The sequence below is a fragment of the Otolemur garnettii genome, unplaced genomic scaffold (genome assembly GCF_000181295.1).
Source record: "Otolemur garnettii isolate 467f Iridium unplaced genomic scaffold, OtoGar3 scaffold00117, whole genome shotgun sequence".
Taxonomy (NCBI): domain Eukaryota; kingdom Metazoa; phylum Chordata; class Mammalia; order Primates; family Galagidae; genus Otolemur; species Otolemur garnettii.
The window spans coordinates 4,693,168-4,715,258 of NW_003852512.1; the positions used below are offsets into that span (position 1 = coordinate 4,693,168).

Genomic DNA, 22,091 nt, shown 5'->3' on the forward strand with positions numbered 1-22,091 from the left:
CACTGAATTGTGTACATTATATACAAGAAGACATTTTTCATTCTTCAACCCCTGCCACCTTATGTTCATTACACAACTCTGTGCAACTATGCATAGCCATAGCTTAGTACCCACTTCACAGTGAGCACATGTGCTATTTGGGGGATGTATGCTTTAGACAGGGTGAAACATTTTTCTGACCCTTGTAAATTCTTTTTTATCTTGTTTTTTGTGCTCCATTATGGTGCTCTAACTTCTTCTTTGGATTCCAAAATTATTACAAATGCATCCTTATCCATAGAAAATTATAAAATTGATGTATATTGGGGGCAAGAGTTGGGGACCTCCTAGTCTCTCATCTGACTAAGGTCCCTCTTCTGACATGTGTCTTGCTTTTACTTATATAGATTAACATTCCTGGGTTACTAATTATATCCAAGTAATTCATTACTATTCAAATATACCATTGTAAGTATGTTTAAAGTATGTGTTTTTCAGAATTTATTTTTAATATTGTCTAAAGTTGATTCTTTTTATTATTATTATTATTTTCAGTTCAAACTCATTTCCCTTTTATTAAAGCCCAAGTTACCATTATGGTTTGGTACTCAATAAAGAAAAACTAAAAAAAAATAAAAATAAAAAAATGTGAAAAAAAAATAAAGGAAAAGTTATTTAAATAAGGTAATATGTTATCATCAGTATTTCCTGGTGACTATTTACAATCAAGTAGTATTATCAATAAGTCCTTGGGAAGTCCATCCATGGGGTTCACACTTTGTCAAGGCCCAGTTCCTCTGGAGTGGAAATTCCCAATTCATTTAAAGTTGGTCTAAGTTCCCGAATGACATAGGGGTAGATTTTGTAATGAGATCTTGCTTTGTCCTTAACAACCGCTAGGATGCGAACTGCACTAGTAAAATCATTGAATGTTCTGCATGCCTGGAAAGCAGCATCAATGATTTGGGGTTCTGGAACCAGATCATAGCCAACAGGTGTGTTCATCCCTTTTCGCAATTCCCAGGCATCTATATCTGGCTTGTTGAAGTATGTCACCCAGAGAGCATGCAACTCTTCATCTGTCTCATGTGACCCATGGGAATAGCAGCGAATTGCCTGGATAGCGGCGGTGGGAACGTGGACTGGGGCTGGGTGCCGGAGGCCTCGAGGGCCCGGCCCGGCGGCTGTATCTACAGCGCCGGAGAGAGCGGTGCCCAGTAGTGAGCAGGAAGAAGCTGGAGAGAAGCAAGCAGAGAGCTCGCCGACAATGTCTATGTCTTTTTTTTTTTTTTGGCCGGGGCTGGGTTTGAACCCACCACCTCCAGCATATGGGGCCAGCGCCCTACCCTTCTGAGCCACAGGTGCCGCCCAGACAATGTCTATGTCTTAACCTGCTTTACTTAGTGGAAATGAACCACTACTTTTTGACTAACTGATTTCTAGCTACTTTGAACATCCTTTAAGTTAATATGTTTGATAAAATTTAAGTAATGAAGCATGTTTTTCTTTCAAAAGTCTTTATATTAGTTGTTTGCAACTTGACGTATATTTACTGATATAGTGTTTAAATTATCATAATACAATTGTCCTAATAATGCTAGTGTAAACTTGGAGTCCCAAGAAGGAAAGGAGAAAAGAATTTCTGTTCCTTGTATATTCCCAGGTCATTTCCTGTCATTGTAGTCTGCTACTTTGTCACTGTCTCAGCGTGCAAGACCCTTATTCTTTTCCTTGATTTGGAGGTCTGTGACCTCAACATGACGGCAGTTAGTTTGCTGGGTTTCGTAGTTCATGTGCCCCACATTTCCTCTCTTACTGTCTGCTTGTGCTTCTTTTGCACTTGTTTTGTGGGGATATTCTTTCATTACTTTCTGTTTTTTATGGATCTACTACAGCTATTTTCTTTGTGGTTACAATGATGCCATTTCAGTGCAAATGGTATAGGGTTTGGGGCTCTTCTAGGATACTGAAACTTCTTAACCAGATTCTGGACTTCTGGTAAAGGTATTTTGTCCCTTGTATTATCATTAAATTTGTGTTCCTGTGGGACAACGGATCTAGAACTTCTTATTATACCATGTTGCTGATATCTCTCCTTAGAACTTCATTCTTTTTATGGCTAAACAATATTCCATCATATGAATAAAATGCTTTTATTTATCTATTCATTGGCTGATGGGTATCTGGCTTGTTCACACATTTTGGCTATTGTGACTCGTGTTGCTATGAACATGAACGTGTAAGCTTTTGTGTAAACATATCTTTTCAGCTCCCCTGAGTATATGCCTAAGAGTGGAATTGCGGAATTGCTGAGTCAAATGGCAACTCTATTTTTAACCCGCAGAGGAATTTCCAGAATGTCGTCCTAAGTAGAAGGATCATTTTACATTTATAGCAGTAGTTAAGGGAAGTTCCAATTTCTCCACATTCTCACTGACACTTGTTACTGTCTGTCTTTTTTTCTTTTTTTCTATAGCCGTCCTATTTGGTGTGAAGTGATAAACCCTGTTGCTCATTGTGTGTAATTCTTTTGAATGTTTAACGTAAGATTTCAGATTTATTGAAATAAAGTTGCTTTTTTCAATTAATATCATTTTACTGTCAGTAGGGCCTGTAGTGCTAAGGCTCTTACTTTCCTGACATTGGAAATTTGTTTGTACTCTTGTTTTAAGTTTTAGTGAGGCATTAACAAGTTTATTAATATTTTCAAAAACTTTTTTTTTTAAGGCAGAGTCTCACTTTGTCACCCTCCGTAGAGTGCCATGGAGTCAGAGCTCACAGAAACTTCTAACTCTTGGGCTCAAGCAATTCTCTTGTCTCAGCTTCCCAAGTAGCTGGGACTACAGGTGCCTGCTTCAAAGCCCAGCTATTTTTAGAGGCAGGTCTCACTCTGGCTCAGGCTGGTCTTGAACCTGTGAGCTTAGGCAATGCACCTGCCTCAGGCTCCCAGAGTGCTGGGATTACAGGCATGAGCCACAACACCCAGAACTCAAAAACTTTTTTAATCCTTTTTATGTCACATCTAAAAGATGAGATCTACATTTTTATGTGTATAATTTTCTTATTCAATTCTAAATAGTTCATAAATTCCAGTATGACCTTTTAAATAAATGAATGATATGAGAGCAAGTTTGCTAACTTCTACAACTTTTAAAACTTTTAATTTCTAACTTCTACTTTAGTTATGTGTGTGCCTCTGTGTGTGTATAAATGAGGTCAATAAAACATAATTTTAAAAAAATAATGAAAAATTATTCACTCCAATCAGAATGGCCCTGATGACAAAGTTAAAAATTAATGGATGTTGGCATGTATGTGACAAAACAGGAATATTTATACACTGTTGATAGGAAAGTAAATTAGTAAAACCTCTATGGGAATCATTATGGGAATTTCTCAAGGAACTAAAAGTAGATCTGCCATTTGATCCTGCAGTAGATCCCTACTGGCTATTTACTCAAAGGAAAAGAAACCATTATATCAAAAAGTATCCGCACTTATGTTGATTGTGGCACAATTCACAATCACAACGTTATGGAATCAACTTACATGTCCATCATTCTAAGAGTGGAACAAGAATACTCAGCTATAAAAAAGAACGAAATAATGTCATTTGCAGCAAATTGGATGAATCTGGAGACCAATATCCTATGTGAAGTAACTCAGGAATGGAAAAACAAATGCCTCTCGTTCTCACTTATAAGTAGAGGTTAAGCTGTGGGTACATGTGGTCATACAGACTGTTTGCTATTCAAGTACTGGGTACAATAAAAGCACAGACTACACTGCTATATAATTCATCCACATAACAAAACTCTGCTTGTACCCCCTACATCTATTGAAATACAAAATAACGATAAGGAAAGAAAAAGTTTTATGATCTGAAACAGAGGTCCAGTTGAAAATTAAGGCCTGTAGAGTTAACTTACCTGGCTGCTTGTTTTTATAAGTAAGCATTTTTTGGCACACAGCTGTGCTCATTCATTTAGGTAAAGACTCTGGATGCTTTTGTACTATAGTGGTGCTTAAGTATTTGTGACAGAGACCCTATAACCTACAGTGCATAAAATATTTATCACATATCTGAATTTTTATAGAACAGATTTTCTAACCTCTGATCTAGAATTTTTCAAGTATTCATTGTGTGCATAGAAACAGTTCTCTTTCTCTTTCTCTCCACATCTCTGTCTGTCTTCCTCTTTCTCTCTGTGTGCGCATAAGCACACACACACGTGTGATCAGATACGTGTTAGATCAAGCTTATTAATGTCATTGTTTGAATATTTTTTCATTTTTAATATTTTCAGTTTTGAATAGAAGTTCACATTAAATCTACCTTCCTGGTTTCTCTGTGTTTCCACGAAGTTTTGTATTTTTTTGGCTATGCTGCTTAGTTCTCATAAGTTCAAACTAGGTGAATTATCCTTTTTATCATATTAAAATATACTTCTTTATATAAATAGAGGTTTTGTACTTCAAATTCAATTTATTCTAATATTAATATAAATATCGATATGCATGCTTGATTTCATTAAGCATTTGCCTGGCATATATTTTTATGTCACTTCAATTAGTTCAGCATTTCTGTTGTTTGCTGTTTTGTTTAAAAGTGTATTTCTTGTAGGCAGTGAATTGTTTTTAGGTTCTTATATGATTATCATTCTTGTCAAATAGGCAAATTCAATCAACAGTGATTATCATTTTGTATATTTTCAATTTTTCTATCATCCTATTTCATAGTTTCAGCTTACCATTCTTCCTTCTGTGAGTTAGAATATAACAAATCTTCATTTGCTTGAAAAAAAATATCCAGTCTATTCAAGGTCACATAGATGGAGACGAAAGTTCCTAGAATGCTGTCTTGCCCTTGGTTCTCTTCACTTACTTTGAAATCAATAGCTGCTCTACACACACCTTAGAAGGATCTCTAAATCTCACTTACTTTCCCTATTTACTGGACAACTCTGGATTTAATAAAATGTACTTTTCCTAATGGCAGGTAATAGAAGAATCAGAATCTCCTTGAGAACACAGGCTGCATTTCCCTTCATTCTTCCCTAGCTGGATCAGAAGGGACTGTTGTACTTGAGCTGTCTAAGGCTACTAACCATAGAGCTGAGGGAAAAAAAAAATCCCATTTATTGCTTTTCAGCAATCACTGTCTGATAATCACGAAGCGATTTCCTGGTCAGTTATGTATCCTCCAGGTAAGACCAATATGCCAGCTCAAAAAAATGAGGCAATAGAGTGCCTTAATAAAGAAATTTCTATAAAATGCTCAGAGGCACCAGTCTTAAAGCTGTGACAGATTTTCTTTTAGACTGGCTCAGAATTAAAGTTGGTGCTCTGTGTTTATTTAAGTACAACTGAATTCCACTTGATGTTGGTTACAAATGTATGATTTGAATGTCCCCATTAAGATAAATACTGTTAAGCAAGTGGCTTATGAAGATGTGTACGGAAATTAGTCATATTTTACACAGAGGCGCTGTCTTTTAGGGAGTTTAATTAAAATTCCCATACACGTGCAGCTGAGGTGCCAGCAAGGGTTTCAGCTAGAAATCTCTTCTTAGAATTAAGGGATCAAAAGGATGAATATTTTTTAGGGTTTTTTTTTTAATCAGTACTCAATGTCAATAATTAAAGTTTAATGAGGATTTTTCCTTCAGTTAATTTATTTTACAATTCAGAGGTTGAAAACTTCAAAAGAAAAGAGCTTCTCTCAGTCAACTGTGAGTTTTAAAAGATGACAACAAGGTACAAGCAACTTATTGCCATGTAACAGTGGTCTCTGGTTTTCTGATTTAGAATCTATTGGGATGTTAGATGGGAAAGTCCTCATAAGCCCAATTCTACAAATCCGTAGGATATCAACAATTGTCTTAACACCAGCCAGCTCTATAGGTCAATTCTATCCTGTTGGCGATAACAATCCATCTCATAGTTGTCCTAAGTTAGTAAGGGTTTGTAAAAATGTAATTTATATATGTAACATGAAAGAAAAATCTGAGGATAGAGGATCTGTAAGACAAAGATATGTTGGCTGCCATATACCTCTCAACTGAGGGAGAACCTACCTTACTTGTAATTCTCACTCTTAAAAATCACTGATTTGGTTCCATTCATTTGTACTTTCAACAAATATTTATTGAGTCCTATGTGTCATGCACTCTTCCAGACAGTGAGAATACAGGAGCAAAGGAAACAAAGAGAAATCCCAACTCTCATAGAACTTACATCCTAATAGGAGTATATAGACAATCAACATGACACATAATAAAATTTAGAAAAAATAAAGCATATATAAGGGAATGTTCAATGGTTGGCTAGAGTTTAAATTTATATTGGGTGGACAAGGAAAATCACTAAAAGTTATATTTTAATAAAGATTTGAAGGAAATGAAGGAAGGGGCCAGACAGATAGCTAAAGAATAGCATTCTAGACAAATGGAACAGCAATTGCAAGATCCTGAAGCAGAAGCAGGCCTGGTGCTCTCCAGGATTAGCTAGGAGGCTGGTAAGGCTGGACCATAATAAATGGACAGGAGAGTACTACAGGGCGAGGTCAGAAAGATAGAAGAGAAGATCATGTAGAAGCTTATAGAGTATTATAAGGACTCTAGCTTTAACTAACCAGTTTGAAGCAAGAGAGGCAAACATTCTAGCAAGAGGCAAAGGCAGGACTCTATTATAGTATTCCAGGTATAAGATAATGTGACTTTGGACCAGAATGGTAGTGGTGGAGGTGGTGAAAGTGTTAGACTCAGGACATATTTTGAAGTTGGAGCCAACAGGATTTGTTGATGAACAAGATAGGGGTTGTGTGAGGTAGAAAAGAATTAATGATGACTTCAATATTTTTTCCTTAAGCAACTGGAGTTACCATTTTTTGACTTACAGAAAACTCGGAAGGAACAAGTTTGGTTTTGGAGTAGGGGGTGCAAAGGGGCTAGGTTTGTGACATGATAAGTTTAAGACTCTTAGTATTTATTGGTAGTACATGTTTTTGAGAGCATAAATTCAGGAGCCAAATCACCTGAATTCAAATTCTCACTCCACCACTCAGCAACTGAGTGACCTTGAGCAAATGATTTAATCTGTTTCCCTGTTTCTTCATCTCAAATGGGGATAATAATACAAATCATGGGATTTTTGAGAGGATTTAGTGAGTTAATGTATAAAAAACATGCTGAGAATAAAGTCTGAGAAATAACAAGCAGGTATCTGAGTTTGGGCCACTGTAAAAAATTAACATATAGTTGGTGGCATATAAACAAGAGACATTTATTTCTTGGAGTTCTGGAAGCTGAAAGTCCAAGATCAAGGTGTTGTCATGGTCAGTTTGTGGTGTATGCCCTTGTTCAGGTTATATACAGCTGAATTCTCAACAGGTCCACATCTGGTAGAGAGCAGAGAAAAAGCAAGCTCTCCTATATCTTTTTTAAAGGTACTACTCTCATTGATGAGGACTCCTCATGACCTGATTACATCCCAGAGTCACCACTTCCTAATACCATCCCATTAGGAGTTAGAATTTCTTTTCTTTTTTTATGTTACAAGTAGCTTGATTTAGTCATGCCATGTTGTATATAAATATCAAAACATAACATTGTGCCCTATAATTGTAAACAATTAAAATTTGTCAATCAAAACAATATCAACAATAAATTCTAAAAAGACAAAAGTGAATAAGCTAAAAAAGAAAAAAATGCTACTGTTTCATGAAAATTTAACTGATACATTTTTTATAGTACATATGTTGTTCCTCCCATGTTTACAGCTTGATTCAATTAACTTTGTAAACATTTTTCTTTTCTGTTTTTAGATTTCAGATCAATATTAGGGTACAAACATTTAGGTTACATTGTTTTTCATTTCCAAGGTAACGTTCAACCTGTAGTTGAGCCCTTCACCCAGGGGGTGTGCTGAACATTCTCACGTTGTGCACATTAGATGAGATCCCACCAATCACCCTCCATCCTCCCCCATCCTTTCTCCCTTTCTCCTTCCTCTCTCCTCCTACTCTCTAGACTACATTTGTGTTTTTTCTTTTGCACAGGTGTGTGGTTGTTTACATATTGGTTTCATATTAGTATTGAGTATATTGGATGCTTTTTTTTTTTTTTTTCATTCTTGAGATACTTTACTAAGAAGGATGTGTTTCATCCCATCCAGGAAAACACAAAAGATGTATAGTCTCCATCTTTTCTTAGGGATGAATAGTACCTCCACGGTATGCATATGCCACAGTTTGTTAATCTAGTCAGGGGTTGATGGGCACTTGGGTTGTTGCTTCCATATCTTGGCATTTGTGAATTGAGCTGTAATAAACATTCGGGTTCAGATGTCCTTGTGGTAAAATGATTTTTGTTTTTCTGGGTAGATACCTAGTATGGGAGTGTGGGATCAAATGGAAGGTTGACTTTTAGTTCTTTGAGAATTTTCCATACTTCTTTCCTTAGAGGTTGTTTTAGTTTGCGATTTCACCAGCAGTGCAAAAGTGTTTGCTTCTCTCCACAGCCATGGCAATGTTTGCAGATTTGGGACTTTGTAATGTGGGCTAATCTCACAATCTCAAAGTGGTTTTGGTTTGCATTTCTTCAAGGATTACAGACAATGAAATTTTTTTTCATGTGTTTGTTGGCCATTCTTCTGTCTTTTGGGGAGAAGGTTCATGTTTCTTGCCCACTTATATATGGGATTGTTTGCTCTTTTCTTATTGATTAGTTTGCCTTCTCTGTAGAGTCTAGTTATCAGCCTTTTTAAAAGATTCATAGCATGCAAATATATTTTTCCATTCAGAAGGTTGTCTGTATGCTTTAGTTATTGTACCTTTAGTTTTTAGATTGATTATGTCCCATTCATTTAATTTTGTTGTTGCTACCATCACCAAGGGGGTCTTCTTTATGAAATCTTTTCCCAGGCCTATATCATCAAGTTTTTTTCCCACACTTTTTCTAGATTTTTTATCACTTTGTGTCTTAAATTTAAATCTTTTATTCAGACAGAGTCAATTTTTGTAATTAGTGAGAGGTATGAGTCCAGTTTCAGTCTTCTACATGGGGCTAACAAGTTCTCCCAGCACCAATGATTAGATAGGGTTGTTTTCCCCAGTGTATGCTTTTGTTTGGTTTATCAAAGGTGTTTTGATCACTATAGACTTGTAATACTATTTGAAGTGTGATAAAGTGATGCTTCCAGATTTGTTTTTATTTTTTTTTAATTATATTAGCTATTCAGATTTTTTTTTCTGGTTCCATATGAAGTGAAATACTATGTTTTCAAGTTCTTCAAAGTATGAGATTAGTGCTTGCATGGGGATTGCATTAAATCTGTAGATAATTTTGAGTAGTATGGACATTTTAACAATATTAATTGTTCCCAGCCATGAACATGGTATGCTCTCCCATTTGTTATTATCTTATGCTATTTCTTTTCTCAGGGTTTCACAGTTCTCTTTATAGAGATCCTTTATATCCTTTGTTAGATATATTCCCCGGTATTTCATTTTCTTCAGAGCTACTGTAAAGGGTATTTTGTCTTTGATTTGATTCTCAGCTTCACCGTTAGTGGCATATATGATGGCTACTGATTTGTGGACATTGATTTAGTATTCCAAGACATTACTGTATTTCTTGATTACTTCTAAGATTTTTGTAGTTGAGTCACTGGATTTTTCCGAGTATAAGATCATGTCATCTGCAAAGAGCAAGAGTGTGACCTCCTCTGTCTCCATTTGAATACTTTGATCTAGGAGATAGAATTTCAACAAATAAATTTTGGGCAAACACATTTAGTCTATAATAGCATCACACAAGCACTAGTTGCTATTATATGTTATTATTATTACTATTAGACATTTCAGTTGGGATGTTAGAATTTGAAGTATATAAATATATGTCTAAATATATAAAATTCAGAATGTATAAAGATACATATGTAAGAATACATATAAATATATACATAATGGATGGATATACATAAGTTCAAGGTAGGGAACTATTCTGGGGTGATTAGCATGTAGATGATATTTAAGCTAAGAGACAGACATAGATGTGGTATTCAGCAAGCTATATGAGGAATGCTTTCCCAGAGTCCCACAGATTTTGACAGTTTATGTCCCCTTTGTCATACAGTTCAAGTATTTTTCATTTCCACCTAGATTTAAACTTTGACTTAATTGTTGAGCAGCATGCTGTTTGATTTCTATGACTTTGTATAAATTTGCATGTTTCTCTTGTAATTGATTCCTAGTTTTATTGCACTGTGGTCTGAGGAGGTGCACGGTAGGATATCATGTTTTTAAAATTTGTTCAGGCCTATTTTGTGGAATAAGATGTGATATGATCACCATTGGAGAATGTCCCATGTGCTGCTGAATATAATGCCTATTCATTAATTTTTTTGGTAAGATGTTCTATGTATGTCTCTTAGGTCCATCTGATTGAGAGTCCAGTTGAAGTTCTTTGAATGACTGGGTTATCTTAGGAAACTTGCTTTCAAGCTCTGAGATTCTGTCTTCTCTTTGGTTTAGTCTGTTGTTGAAGCGTTCTGCTGTGTACTCAAATTTACTAAATGAATCTTTCATTTACTTAAATTTTATCATATTTTTATGTTATCTAGCTCTTATCAACTTTTTTATTAATTTCCAGAAAAATTTGTTTTGGTTTCTTTTCAACTTTATCTTTAATTCTTTTTATTTTATTTGCCATCTGTATTCTATATTCATTTCTCTGATTTCATCAATTTTCTTGTAGCTCCACTGTGATTCCTTACAGGCGCCAAACTATTTTGTTTTTTAATGTTGCCAGGGTTTTTTTTTTTTTTTTGCTGGTTTCTTCTTATCTTGCTCCTCTTCTCTCAGTTAATAGGATTTCAGGGCACTTATCTCCTTTCCTGTGATCTCGCCTGTTTAGTTAGGGGAAGGGAAGGACTCTAGATGGAAATTTTGTGACCTACTCTGGAATGTTGACCCATCAGGGGAGGCTCAAGAGCACTGAGAGGCTGTAAAACAGCTGCTCTGTTGGTTTTTTTTTTGTTGACGTTTCTTCATTTGTTTTGTTTTGGAGACAGAATCTTAACTCTGTCACCCTGAGAGGAGTGCTATGGCCAACCTCAAACTCATGGGTCTAGTGATCCTCTTGCTTCAGCCTCCTGAGTATCTGGGACTACAAGCACTCATCCCCCACACCTGGATAGTTTTTTTTTTTTTTTTTTCCTATTTTTAATAGAGACAAGGTCTTGCTCTTGCTCAGGCTAGTCTTGAGCTCCTGAGCTCAAGCACTCCACCTGCTCTGAACTCCCAGAATGCTAGAATTATAGATGTTAACCACTCCATCCAGCAAGCTGCTTTGTTTTGACCAATTCCCCTGTGATTTGCCAGCCCTGACCAGTGCTCGATGATCTTCATTTGAGGCAAAGGGATGTTCCTCAGCTCATTTTATGAAGTTGAAGTTGATAGCTGTGTGTGACCTTCTCCATGACAGCTGTTGTAGGAGATCACTCTGGTGAGGTCACCCAGTGGAGCATCTGAGTGAGTCTACTTAGACAGTGGTCACAGATGACTGTGCTATGAGCATTTTCTCAAATCAGGTCCAGGACTAAGGGCTGCTCAGGGTTAGAGGTTCCTAGGTGAAGTGCTGGACCTTGTTTATGTCCCATTTGCTCAATGGCAGTGGTGGAGACTCAGGTGGAGTCTTGTGGCCCCGCATAACTCTTGAGTCCCAGGGGTGGTTTTGTAGGCTATAGGACACAGCCTCATGCTCAGGCACAGTGAGTGCTTCAGAGCTGGATCAGGCAATTACACAGATAGGGCTGCACAGATGGAGAATAATTACACCAGTGGAGATGACTGATAATCAGTTGTGCAGGCAGGGGTTTGTCTCAGCAGGCCAGAAATTACATAGGAGACTAGAACTGCTGGTTGACCAAAGACCTACCTCTCTAACTGGGACCCACCAAGCCAGTCTCCCAAGGTTTCCCAAGTGGTGCCTGTGGTGTCTAAGGCTCCTTATCTGGTCATATCACATGCAGGGTAAAAAGTATGCTCAGTCCCCAGTCACAGTACACACCATGGAGGAACATCTGTCTGTTCCTTCCCCAGCCTGGGTGGGAGTGATGTGGAGGCTACTCCTACAATGCTCAATGCTGAGCAGACCTGGTACCATGCACCAGAATGACCAGGATGGTGATGGCTACAGAAATATGAGATTGACAGTCCCCAGATCTCTGTTGCACCTGGTCTCTGAGGCAGTGTCCCTATGCAGACTCTGAGCTGCTGACTGATCAGCCCAGAGGAAGAGGGAGCTCCCTCACAGCTTGAGTACCCAGCAACTTTTATTCCTTTCTTAAAAAGCAATGTACCCTATTGGGCTGCTTTTATTCTACTGTCTTCCCCTCCCCCTGGCACTGTAAATTCTACTGGCACCCCCAGCTTAATCTCTGAGATGGTGGGTGGTGCTAGAGAGAAAGAGTTGACTGTGCTCTGTTTTATCCAGACAATGGGTGCTATAATAGATTCTCCTGGAGTTGTCTCTCTCAGTACTTGGTACTTGCAGCAGAAAGCCAATTGCTAAGACATTCTTTGGTGCCTGTAATCAGCTCTAACCCCCTGAAGGAGCACTTGAATGCCCCAGGCAATGGGAAGGGCCCTGTAGCTCCAAGGAAATTGCTTTCCACCAGAGCAATGTGGAAGTGAGAGGCTGGGTGGGGTTAGGTCTGTGAGCCTGCCTTCTGGCTCACAAAGGTAGGTCTTAGAAGTGTCTGGGCAGGTATCAAAGGTCAGCTTCCAGACCATAAAGGAAAGCCACTGGGAAAGGGACTAGAAGCAACCTCACTTAATCAGAAAGTCTGATTATGAGGAGGGGGCCATCTATAATTTACCAACTGCCTATTGAGAGTGTTTTACCCCTCCCACTGTTCCCCTGCCCTGAGGATCTCCCCTCAGTGTCTGGTTGCAAATGAGCACCCAAACTCACCAAGCTCAGCAGCAATGGTGCCTTGAGTTTGGGAACTTCCTTCCCCTGCTCCAGGATCTTTCCCAACCTGAAAGCACAGATTTCCTGTGGGGCAATTTGTTCTCCAACAGTTCGCTGCAACTCAGACCCACACTATACTATACCATCAGTCCTGGCCACATGAGCTCCTTTGCCTCCCATGTCCAGCTTTCAAATCTCCCCTCTGTAATCCCATGCAATTCAATTGAGTCCTGGGGGTATGGTATCTGACTACCATATCTGTCCCACTAGTGGACGTCTCTGCGGGGTGCTGACAGACAGGAAACTCCCAAACTACTGTATAGTTCTAGGTCCACTGCAAGTCCTTGTGAGGGCAGAAATCTCCCAAGCAACTCAGCAGCCTGCTGATGACTGGTCTGTGGGAAGGAGAAATGAAATTCCCACTTATCCCCTTCACTGGCATTAATTTTTTTCTATTTTTTTCCTTCCTGTTCTGAATCACAATTTCTTTTCATGAAGTCTACACCAAACTCTGGCACCATTCTCCAAGAACTACATCTGAACTGTGCCCATTTCTCCCTCTTCTTTTTCTGAAGCCTTTCCATCCATCTTGGACAATCTGTCAACCAATGTCTCTCGTCAGCCATCTTGGACTCCTAGCCTGATACTGTTTTAATCCAAGTGCCCTGGCATCTCATCAGAACTAGTATAATGGGCTCTTAAGTGGTCTTTGTACTTTGATTGTTGCATTGTAACAGAAAGAGAAATTCTTTTAAAATAGAATTCATATGTTATAAAGATGCCCCCTCCAAAGTCTTTTGTAAGAAAAAGCTTTATCTAGGGCTCGGCGCCTATAGCTCAACCAGCTAAGGCGCCAGCCACATACACCTAAGGTGGCGGGTTCGAATCCCCAGCCTGGACCCGCCAAACAACAATGACGGCTGCAACCAAAAAAAAAAAAAAAAAAGAAAAAGCTTTATCTCAAACTTGGAAAATCACAAAATGCTAATTACTTAATATGATAGCATGTTTTATAAATCTCATCTGACACTCATCTGACATTCTCATCTTCTTGTATGTAGCCTTGCCACAATTTATTTGGCTAATAATAACCCATAGCTATTAAGCATAAAGTCAGTTTACAACCTTGCCAGTTTATAGGTTAACCTAGAATTTCATAAGGTATTAGGATTGTGTTACCTTTTGGAAAAGTTAGTACCCAAACTGTTACAGTTTTATTTTCCTATGGAAAGATACACATCCATGTATCTAACTTAAGAGTCTTACTTAGGCATTCATTAAAAATTAAAATTTTTACATCCACTTATATGAAAACATTGTAATATTACCCATACTATTTAAAATAAAATCCGAAGTCCTTATCATGGCTAAAAGGACCTATATGATCAAATTGCTGCCTAACACTCTAAGGTTATCCATTATCTGTTTTCTGAGTCATGCTGGCCTTTTTGATTTTCCTAAAACAGACCAAGTGGTGTTTCATCTTAAAGCTTTTTTACCTCGCTTTTTCATCTGTCTGGAAACAATTCCTTTCATATTTATATTTGGATTTATCCCTCATATCTGTAAGATTGCTACTCAAACGTAAGCTCCTCATGGATACTGACCACCCTATCCAAAATACCAGAAACACATACCACTTTGTAAACCCCTTAACCTACTTTACTTTCCTTAACACTTCACTCCAAAAATCTTCAGATATACAGAAAAAATTGAAGGGAATTTAGAGTGAACACCTTTCTACTCACCATTACAATTCTATTATTGACATTTTTAACATTGTGTAACATTTTGTAAATACACTTGATCTTGTCCTCATCGTTCTCATGCTATCCAAACTACTATTTAAAACCCATAAGTGCAATGATTTTTGTCTACTTGGAGCACTGCTATAGCCTCAGTGCTTGTAACAATACTTCACATGTAGCAGATGTGTAAAATTAAATTTCTGGTCTTAATTATTCAGTCATCTATTGTAGCATTATACATGCATGTTCTTGCCATGGTCTTATGGTGGATGAATGATGTGATGGCTAATTTTGTGTGTTAACTTGACTGGATCAGTATGTACACCAATAATGTGTTCAACATTTCTGGGTATGACTGTGATAGTGTTTCCATATGAAATTATTATTTTAATTGATAGACTGGGTTAAGCAGATTGTTCTCCCTAATGTGGATGAGCATCATCTAATTCCCCCTGGGGTCCTGATCGCTTTAGGTGACATTGGTCCTTTTGTGCCCTTAGACCCAAAGTTACACTATTGATGCTCTTGGTTCACAGGCCTCAGACAGGAACTATATCATCAGCTATCCCACGTTTCCATTTGTACAAGGCAGATAGATTGTAAGACTTCTTAGCCTTCATAGCCCCTTTAGTCAGTTCATGAACATAGTATATATACACCTGAGACTGGACAATTAAGTTTATGAACCGATCCTAGAAAAAGCGCTACATACTTCATTGCTGAATATTACTATGATCACCTTTGAAGTACTCCTTTTTGGAAATTATGTACTGATGAAAGTGCCTAGTCCACCCTTCAAAGAAACTTAGGAACTCTTTTTCTGGAATGACTATCAGAGCTATTGCATGACACACAAAGCCACTCAACACCAATAGTGACCTAAACTCATCAAGACACTGCCACATGTCAATATGAACACCACTGTGAGGCATTGATATACCAGGGTTATGAAATATTACTGAGTTTTTTGTACAGTGCAGCCAACATAAACACATCATGACAAGTTTGTGAACTTAATTGTCCTATCTCATATCAAGTTTCCTACTGATTCTGTGTCTCTGGAGAGGATTATACTTATCTACTCCTCTGCTTTAAGCATAGCTATTTTTTTTCTTCCATAAATGAAGCATTTGTGGATGTCATATGAGAAAATGGAAGTGCACTTTCAAAGTTGTCTATTGTTATTGCCTTGAGAAGATTGTGTCCCCACTAGTTGCTACCTGTTCAGCTTAATACCCAGCTTAATACACTCTGGGAAGCACACCTAAACTCAGTCTTCAGCATGAATTGATGCTGTGCTAGCTAACTTTGCAAACCTTTGGGTGACAAAATAATAAGCATTTTTGTAAACCTTTGTGATATTGTTGTTGCACAACACTACTGCACAAATAGCTTATTTAGGCTCTATGTGTTCAATGAGTACCATGTAATGAATTAATGAGTGCTAAATAGTTGGCATATGATGTGTTGTGTGATTAAAAAGCATTTTGTTAAACTGCCATATGTTGTACTTTGGAGCTCATCATGCTCCTAAATAGAATTTAGTAGAAAAAATTGTAGATGTTGAAATATGTTAGCTCTTTTTGCTATCTTCATGAATGTCCAATAATAGTTAAGCTGAATTTGGTATTTTGAAAGCTCTAACAAGGAAAGTGGTAATCTCAAAGACTTTGGTTTGACAGGCTCTCTGGCTGGGGTTCCTAGCTGTTATAAGTAAGTAGGCTGAAAGCCTAGTGAATTTATCAGTGTGGTATGTTGTACTGCCAAAGAAACAAAAACTTATCCAATAACATTAATCCCTTGGTCTGTACCATTAACAAATGGGCTGCTAAGTCACTGTAATCCCTATGAGGAAAAATTTGGAAAGTGATCATCCTAGATTTGACTTTCGAAGAAAATTAATGAGGGAAATTTCCCCAGAGAATAACAACAAGAGACAGCCAGTTTGGCTGACCAGGGAACTCGCTTCACTTCTAGCATATGGCATCTTCTTTATTTCTTACCAGCTAGATATGACATATTATATGGAAAAAAATCAACACATTATTGTTTTCTAAAAATAATTTTATTTCAATTGTGTTTCTGCTTCATTATAAAATATCAGCAGGTTTGGGATAGGTGTCATACCATTTAGCTCTGAATCACTGATGCATCACCTAGAGATCATGAACTTGGAGTTGAGTCCATTATCCAGGTGAGACTTTTAGGTAGCCTCTTTTTAGGGATAGTTGAGGATATTTCATGTAAGTGTGGTTGCTTTCAAAAATATGTATTGTAAATAGGCAGAACATAGCTTTTGCTTGCCCAGAGTATCCATTTCCCTTACTTTCTTCTTAAGGGAATCCTAATTTTCATCATGCACTTACACTTCTATATGAAACTCATATGACTCACATCTTCAGCTTCAGGGTAGATGATATACTAGTCAATCATAATAATACTTTGCCCCTAGCCAGAAATTATTTTTGGAAGCTAAGCTTACACTAATCAGCATGTAGCAATCTCTAGAAATGAACATGTGCCATGATTTGAAACATCAAGAAAGAAGTGATAAGGGGATAATAGAATGTATCTGACAGAAGGAACAAAGAAGTATGTAGCCCTGATTGCTCCTGTAGCCACCTTATAAACATAATGGGCACTAGCATTAATGTGAAGGTGAGACTGTGGTTAGGAGGGCTAAAAAATTATGTGAAACATTAACATCATTGAAAAGTTGATCCAACCAACCCTGGGGCCTTCCTTTCACTTGGAACACGTTTTGTGTGAGATAACAGATGTCTTATTTTATTTCTTAAGTTGGAAATTTTGGTTATTTGCAGGTGAAAGCATTCAGATTGGTCCAAGTCCTTAAGGCATGAGTTTGAATTGGTCACTTAAATTCTCCATGCTTCAATTTTTTTCAAGTGTGTTCTGGAAATAATATCAGATCTATGACTTTTGTCTTCTTAGTATCTAAATATCCTTTATTGGAATAATCCAAAGAGAAATGTGAGTCAGGCCCCCACCTTTCACTGGGAAGCCGGAAATGAGGGATATATATTCCTAGTGTCAACATGTTGGCATAAACGTAAGACATAAACTTCGCCATCTGGATGCTTAGACCAGGAGATTAGACTCTTCAGGTGGTATATACTAAGATACAGTATAGATACAGAGAATATTAGCACTTATTTTCAGTTTGTGGCGGAGGCTACAGTCCAGTCATATGCAGACAGTGTTCAGTATTGACTGCCTGCAGTGAGATCCTGAGAAGACATCTTCTCTTGTTTGATTCTGGGTGAGCTCTTTCTTTCTTAGCTATTTCTGTACATTTTTCACATGCTTCTTCACTCTTCTCATGGATTTATAAGAGCAATCTGACACTACATATCTAACAATTTTTTTTTCTGCTTGTATTACCAGATTTGGTTTCTGTTTTTGCCAACAGAAGCATAAACTGAAAGAATTATCTTCCATATAGGGTCGATTTGCGGATTAAATGAGATAATATTTACAGTTGATTCTGACTAAAATTAAATTTCTTTTTTAAGAGTCACAGAGCATCCTCTATGGTGGAATAGTGCCCATTATAGTGGTAGAGAAAATGGTTACAGAATGAAACACTCTCTTAAGTCTTCTCACCAGAAAAAACGCACGTAACTTTTACATTTCACTAGCTCAAGCAGGTCACACGACCTATCCTGAATTCAGTAGAACAGGGATATGTCTACTAAAGAGAAGACCACTTTAGAAGAAGGACTGGAATGCTTGGTGAATAATCTACCGCACTATCCTACCTATCTCTGGTGTCTTTACAAAGCACATTAGCCAGTTCTAAATTCCTTTGCTGAATAAGGTATTCTTTCCTAAGTATTTAGGGAGTTTCTAGTGAGTTTCCTATCAGACTCTATCTGGAGCAGGATCTACACTTTTTCCTTATTTTTGGCCTCTAAGGATTTTCCTCACTTTCTTGATGGGTTTGAAAAGTTTGAAAAACAGCCTGTATGGTTTGTAGTTCTTTTGTAGTCAAAGGGAATTTAGTCTGCATAAATTTTATCAGCAGAATTTGATATTTACATTGCACACACCCATAAATGTATTTGCATGCATTTATAATACATACCACTTGATCCTTTCCTGGAGGTTGGGATCTCAAAAAACAGACTTTGAGACTGAGTGATTGGAGTGCAAGATATCTATTTGAGGAACAAAAGCTATGAGAGGGAGAAGGAAAAACAGGATTGGGCAGAGGAAGAGGTTGAAGTGTGATGCGGGCTCAACAAAGCCTTATCCAACCTTTCTAGATCTTAAGATAGTAGTGCCCATCAAAGGTATCAGACTAGGCCCAGAATGGTTCAGACATCATATATAGGACTCTGTGGGTGTTATTTTGGGTGAGGTGACTTTCGTCACCTGAGGCAGACCCTGAAGGAACTAACAGCTGGAGCCTGTGTACCAATCACACTCCCTGTAGATGGGCAGCAAGTACTTCCTTGAAGGGGAAGTTAGACTGTATATTTTGTGTCTACCACACACTCAGCATTTGATAGATGTTATAATTCCTTTATGTAAGTTATTTAAAATAAGTAATCTTTGGCTGGAACTTTGATGTTTTATTTAAAGAGATTTTCCTTATAATGGTGGTTATTGTAATAGCATCCAGCCTACTTAGGCCTAAATCTAAGCTACCTGATCTACAATGATGACTTAGTATTGTACTGTTTCAGTATCACTGGCCAGGTTATAAGGAATTAAGTACAAAGAACAAGGCAAGGCTACCACCAAAGAGTAAATTTAGGTAGCAAATCAAGACATCTAACTTTAGTCTGCTGTCATTTTTATAGAGTCTGTGAAGCAGCATCAAGGACTTGGCTTCAAAGGTTTGTTTCTCTGAACTCTGTGGTACCTGACTTACCAACACTTACAATTCATGGTAGTATGTGTTGCCACATTTGCCAGCGACATTTTGGTATCTTTAAAACATTATTAATGTTACTCTGTTCAGCCCGGCCTTATCTACCCAGTCCTTTTCCACATAAAGGCTTCTCCATGCAGTCACTTTAGGCTCCATGCTACCAGCAATTTCTGGGACAGCTGAGGAAGAGTTTCAAAACTCTAACAATAATGGACCCGATGTTCTTAGCCTTGAAGTTATCATCATTGTTATTCCACATATATTTAGGCATACACATTATATTTTTTCTCAAATTTAAATGACTAGAAGTGTTAAATTTCTTTTGAGTTGAGTTAGCACTATAATTAATAGCAGCATACAATTGATTGAAACTAGTATATTCAAATATTTTGGAAAATAATTACTAACCACAACATGTTGACAATTATTAAAAAATGCATTTCTTAATGAGCTGTACTGAATTGTTCCTGTCCCCCATTCACTCTGGTAAATATAGATGATTATTACTAATTGCTAGAATGAGATAGGGTTTATTGTCAATTCTATTTTGTTGTTGTTGTTTTTTGTGGATGGAAGTCGCAAAGAGACTTTGTTCCCAAAAAGAGATAGAAATCGAAGAATTATCTATATAAGTTTATAATTCTATTCAGATGCAGGATGCAGAGATATCTGACTTATCCAACTCATATTGAGATATTTAGCAGATCCAGGTCACCAGTCCATTATTTTTCCTATTGTAAGAACTATGTTGCATTTTCAAAGAAAAGACCATTTTAATGGAAATAATATATTTCCTATACTTAAATTAAGAGGTTTAATTTTGAGGATTTAAATTAACTGTCTTGAACTGTTTTGAATTATTTATATGTTTAAAATGAGATTTTTAATTTTATGCATTTAAACTCATTTGTATGAATTATATTCCTAGATAAAGTCAAGTTATTTCTATAATCAGAAAATAAAAATTGTCCATGACACCATTATTAAAAATATAAATTGACTCAATTCTTCCCCTCCCCCAAGGGTCTTTAAAATTCCCATCAAACTCAGTGAGAATTTTTCCAACTAGTTATCGAAAAAAGTGGGCTAATTAAGAATCACCATAAGAAATACATTAATTTTATGGTATTAATTGATTTTAATTTAATTATATTTGTGAAATAACACCATTTTTTCTGATTATCAAGGTAAAACATATTAAGTGCTCTACTTGTAGCAAATATATAATACTAAAAAGATGGAAAATAAATATGACCCCATTTCTAGAGAAGAGAACTGTGAACAAGCCAGTGTACATTTTTCTAGTTATTTTTATGTGTCTAAATAATAGCTATAATTTAAATAGTATCTCATTATACAATACTGTTTGGTTATTACTTTTTGATATAATATCTCATAAACTTTTGCTATAAGAATTCAAGTTTTCTCTAACATCATTCCTAATGGCTTCATCGTTTTCCATGTAATTATGCCTTAAGTTCTGGTCAAATAAGATCATAACAAGTTTGAAGAATGCTGAAAATGCAATTTCTGAATGCCTATCACCTCTATGCATAAGCTTTATTGGCTAAAAACATGATTAAGAGGACCAGATAGGTATAGCACATATCAGGGGTAAGCTAGCTTCTTAATTTCCCTTCTCTTTTCTTTTCTTTCTTTCTTTTTCTTGTTAGACCCATAGCGTCCTGAGAAAACATAGTTTCTAGTTTTTATCATAACCTCTGCTAATGAAGTCACAGAAGTGCCCTAAAGCATTATATGTAGAATATGATCTTAAGAGGGAATAATTTTGCTACTCAAAAAGTATCATTAGAAAGTCTTGACTGAATAAGTCCAGGTCTAAAATAATTACCATTTCATATTTATTCACAGTCATGGTATTTCCCTTCATCTGGAAACGTGCATCAGATTAAACAAACTCCCTTTGTCTATCCCAATATTGGGACTAGTAATTCTTTTCTATTCATATCTAATAAAGGACATTACTGACTATGGCCAACCACATAGTATGCACCATCATTTACCAATGAATGATCTGTTGTGTGACAGTGGGATATTACCAATATATTTCTACATTCTGTTAAAATACATTTGTGCGCAAATTTTTTTTTTCTTTAGACGATCTCAAGTTGTCGCCCTGGGTAGAGTGTCGCGGTATAACTAAACAACATTAAACGCTTGGGTTTAAGCGATTCTCCTGCCTCAGCCTCCCAAAGAGCTGGGACTACAGGCGTCTGCCACAACACCTGGCTATTTTGTTGTTTCAGTTGTCAGTGTTGCTTTAGCTGGCCTGAGCTGGGTTTGAACCCGCCAACCTGGGTGTATGCGGCCGGCGCCCTATCCACTGAGTTACCAGCGCCGCCTTGTGTGCAAATCTTATTATGTTTTAAGGCAAATGCCTAGGAGAGAAGTTGGTGGGAAAAAGGAATTTGTATAATTTAAGGCATTTGAGACATACTATGAAATAGCCTAATATAGTTAATGAGACTA

General features: G+C 37.0%; 1 protein-coding gene across 1 annotated transcript; it reads right to left on the reverse strand.

Annotated features, from left to right (window-relative positions):
- Positions 1–703: 703 nt before the first annotated feature.
- LOC100952759 (cytochrome c oxidase subunit 5A, mitochondrial-like) lies at positions 704–19,651 on the reverse strand. Its single transcript, XM_003797505.2, has 2 exons — positions 19,612–19,651; positions 704–1,214 (listed from the first exon to the last, which is right to left on the reverse strand). The coding sequence occupies exons 1-2, from the start codon at positions 19,649–19,651 to the stop codon at positions 751–753; spliced, it is 504 nt and encodes a 167-aa protein (XP_003797553.1). The 3' UTR covers positions 704–750.
- Between the last annotated feature and the right edge of the window lie 2,440 nt (positions 19,652–22,091).